Source organism: Borostomias antarcticus (genome assembly GCF_949987555.1).
Source record: "Borostomias antarcticus genome assembly, chromosome: 24".
Lineage (NCBI taxonomy): Eukaryota > Metazoa > Chordata > Actinopteri > Stomiiformes > Stomiidae > Borostomias > Borostomias antarcticus.
In genome coordinates, this window is record NC_140257.1 from 16173573 (window position 1) to 16175732 (window position 2160).

The 2160-nt window shown below is 49.5% G+C and overlaps 1 protein-coding gene across 1 annotated transcript in view; it reads left to right on the plus strand.

Annotated features, from left to right (window-relative positions):
* ctnnd2b (catenin (cadherin-associated protein), delta 2b) overlaps positions 1-2160 on the plus strand; it is a gene marked incomplete at both ends in the record, with an annotated part of 70457 nt that overhangs the window by 6502 nt on the left and 61795 nt on the right. The window contains one exon of the mRNA XM_084458328.1: positions 1437-1570. Within this exon, the coding sequence (XP_084314454.1) occupies positions 1437-1570 (134 nt within the window). The remainder of the gene's footprint in view (positions 1-1436; positions 1571-2160) is intronic.

Here is a 2160-nt window from a genome sequence, read left to right on the forward strand (position 1 = left end):
TCAGTCTTCATCCACAGGGCACAATTAAGGGGTTTATACTGTACTTGAGAATCACAGCTATATCCCCGAGCCACAAACTCTCATGCTGTTCTCTCCTGCTTTATTTGATCTGCTAATTGGTTTAATTGTGTTTCCACAGCCCTGCCATGTAGAAAGCATTTCCAAGCTAGCGGTTGCTCCGTTTCTCTCTCTTACATCCTGGTTCTAGGGTTGGGCTTGATTCTCTAAATGCAATTATCAGGACAAGCTTGTGATTGGACGGTGTGTGCATACTTAATTACCTGTACCTAATTGATGGTTCATTTACTTGCTCTATGCATGTGTTTTTGTGCGTGGCTGTAAGCCAGCGCACCAAAGATAGCAAATGCCCGGTTGTCACTCCCTCCCTCCCTCCCTCTTTCCCTCCCTTCCTCCGTCGTGTTGTTGACCTGCAGTTCTATGTTTCTACCACAAGAGGCAGTGGTACTACCTACTACTACTAGTATTATTATTACCACTACTACTACAGCTACTACTACTATTATCACCACTATTACTACTACTACTATTGTAGTACAACAACACAACAACAACAACTACTACTACTACTACTACTACTACTACTACTACAATTACCACCACCACTACTAGTACTACTTCTACTATTACCACTACTATTACTAACTTCTCATTAGATAATTCTCCCATTCATGCGTATGGAATGGCTAAGCTATTGCTAGCGTAGCCAGCTCACAGTGACGGTCTTTCTGAGATGTGAAGTGCTGTCCCCTCAAAACCACTGACATGACAGACGGTCTCGGAGGTGTCATACCGTTGGTCAAAATACTGTCCAATAGGATTCACCCGCAAGCACATACAGTATAATAACTCAGTATGTAGTGTTTATGAAGGGTGACATAAGGTGACTGATTCAGTCGTCCACTGCTGTAGTGGAACCTCCAGTCATCAATGGCTGACGTTTGTGTGTGTGTGTGCCTGCGTGGGTTGTGTGTGTGTGTGTGTGTGTGTGTGTGTGTGTGTTGCGTGCGTGTGTGTGTGTGGGAGAGAGAGAGTTATATTTAAACCCCTGCCTATGACATGCTGTATTGTGTATTCCATTCTCAAACCATAGTTTCATTGAAGCAGAACAATTGAATGTGTGTTTGAGAGATCCCCGTTGTGTGTGTGTGTGTGTTTTCCCCTGTGTGCCGCCTATGTATCTCAGTGTGTGCCCATCTCCGTCGTGTGTGTGTGTGTGTGTGTGTGTGTGTGTGTGTGTGTGTGCGTGTGCGCGCGCGCACCCCTGTCTGTGTGTAATCCCCGCAGAGCATCAATGCACACAGTCCTGGCCAGGGGAAGGGAAACAATCTTCTGTTGCCTTACCCCCCCCCCCCTCTCCACCTCCCACCCCCTCTCCACACCTCTGCCCCAGTCCACCCCTCTCCCCCTCTCTCCAGTCCAACCCCCCAATCACACCCCCCCCTCCCGCCTCCTTCCCCGGCTCCTGCAGCGGGGGCGCAGATGGTCTGGAGGAGTGGGGGCGCAGTCTAAAGAACGATTGGCGGCCAGCGGAGTTTTGGCAGGAGGGCCGGTGGGAGGGGCCCTTTGTGATGCGGCGTTGCATAAATAATGGGGGGGGGGGGGCTAAATTCTCTGTTGCCATGGAGAACCTTTGTGCCTGGCTGAGCCCTGTGTTGTGTGTAGTGTGCGTGTGCGTGTGTGCGTGTGTGTGGGGCGGTAGTCACTAGCAAGGGGCCGGCAGCTATACCCCCACCCCCCCCCCCCTCCTCCCGATGGCGTTCTTCCCTCTCTGTCTATGTGGGACAGACGGACAGGACTAGAGGACTATGTTGACAAAGCCAAGCTTGCCCTTGTCTCTGAAGTATGGTCCATGTGAAGGTATGGCTCGGTCTTTCGATGCACCTTTCTCTCTCTCTCTCTCTCTCTCTCTCCTCTCTCTCTCTCTCTCTCTCGGACAGTAACAGGTGTCTGGTTGTGTGCTGGAATTGGAGGGAACCGTGGAGATGCAGTGAAGGCTTTTGTTGTTAAGACTCGGCTAAGTTTTCTAGCTAGCTATGCTGCATGTCCAAATTCAAAACTTCTGTAGATGCAATTATACCTTTTCATAACATATTCCCGAAATACTGCGGGTTTTCGTCGGCACATAAAATATTCATTGGG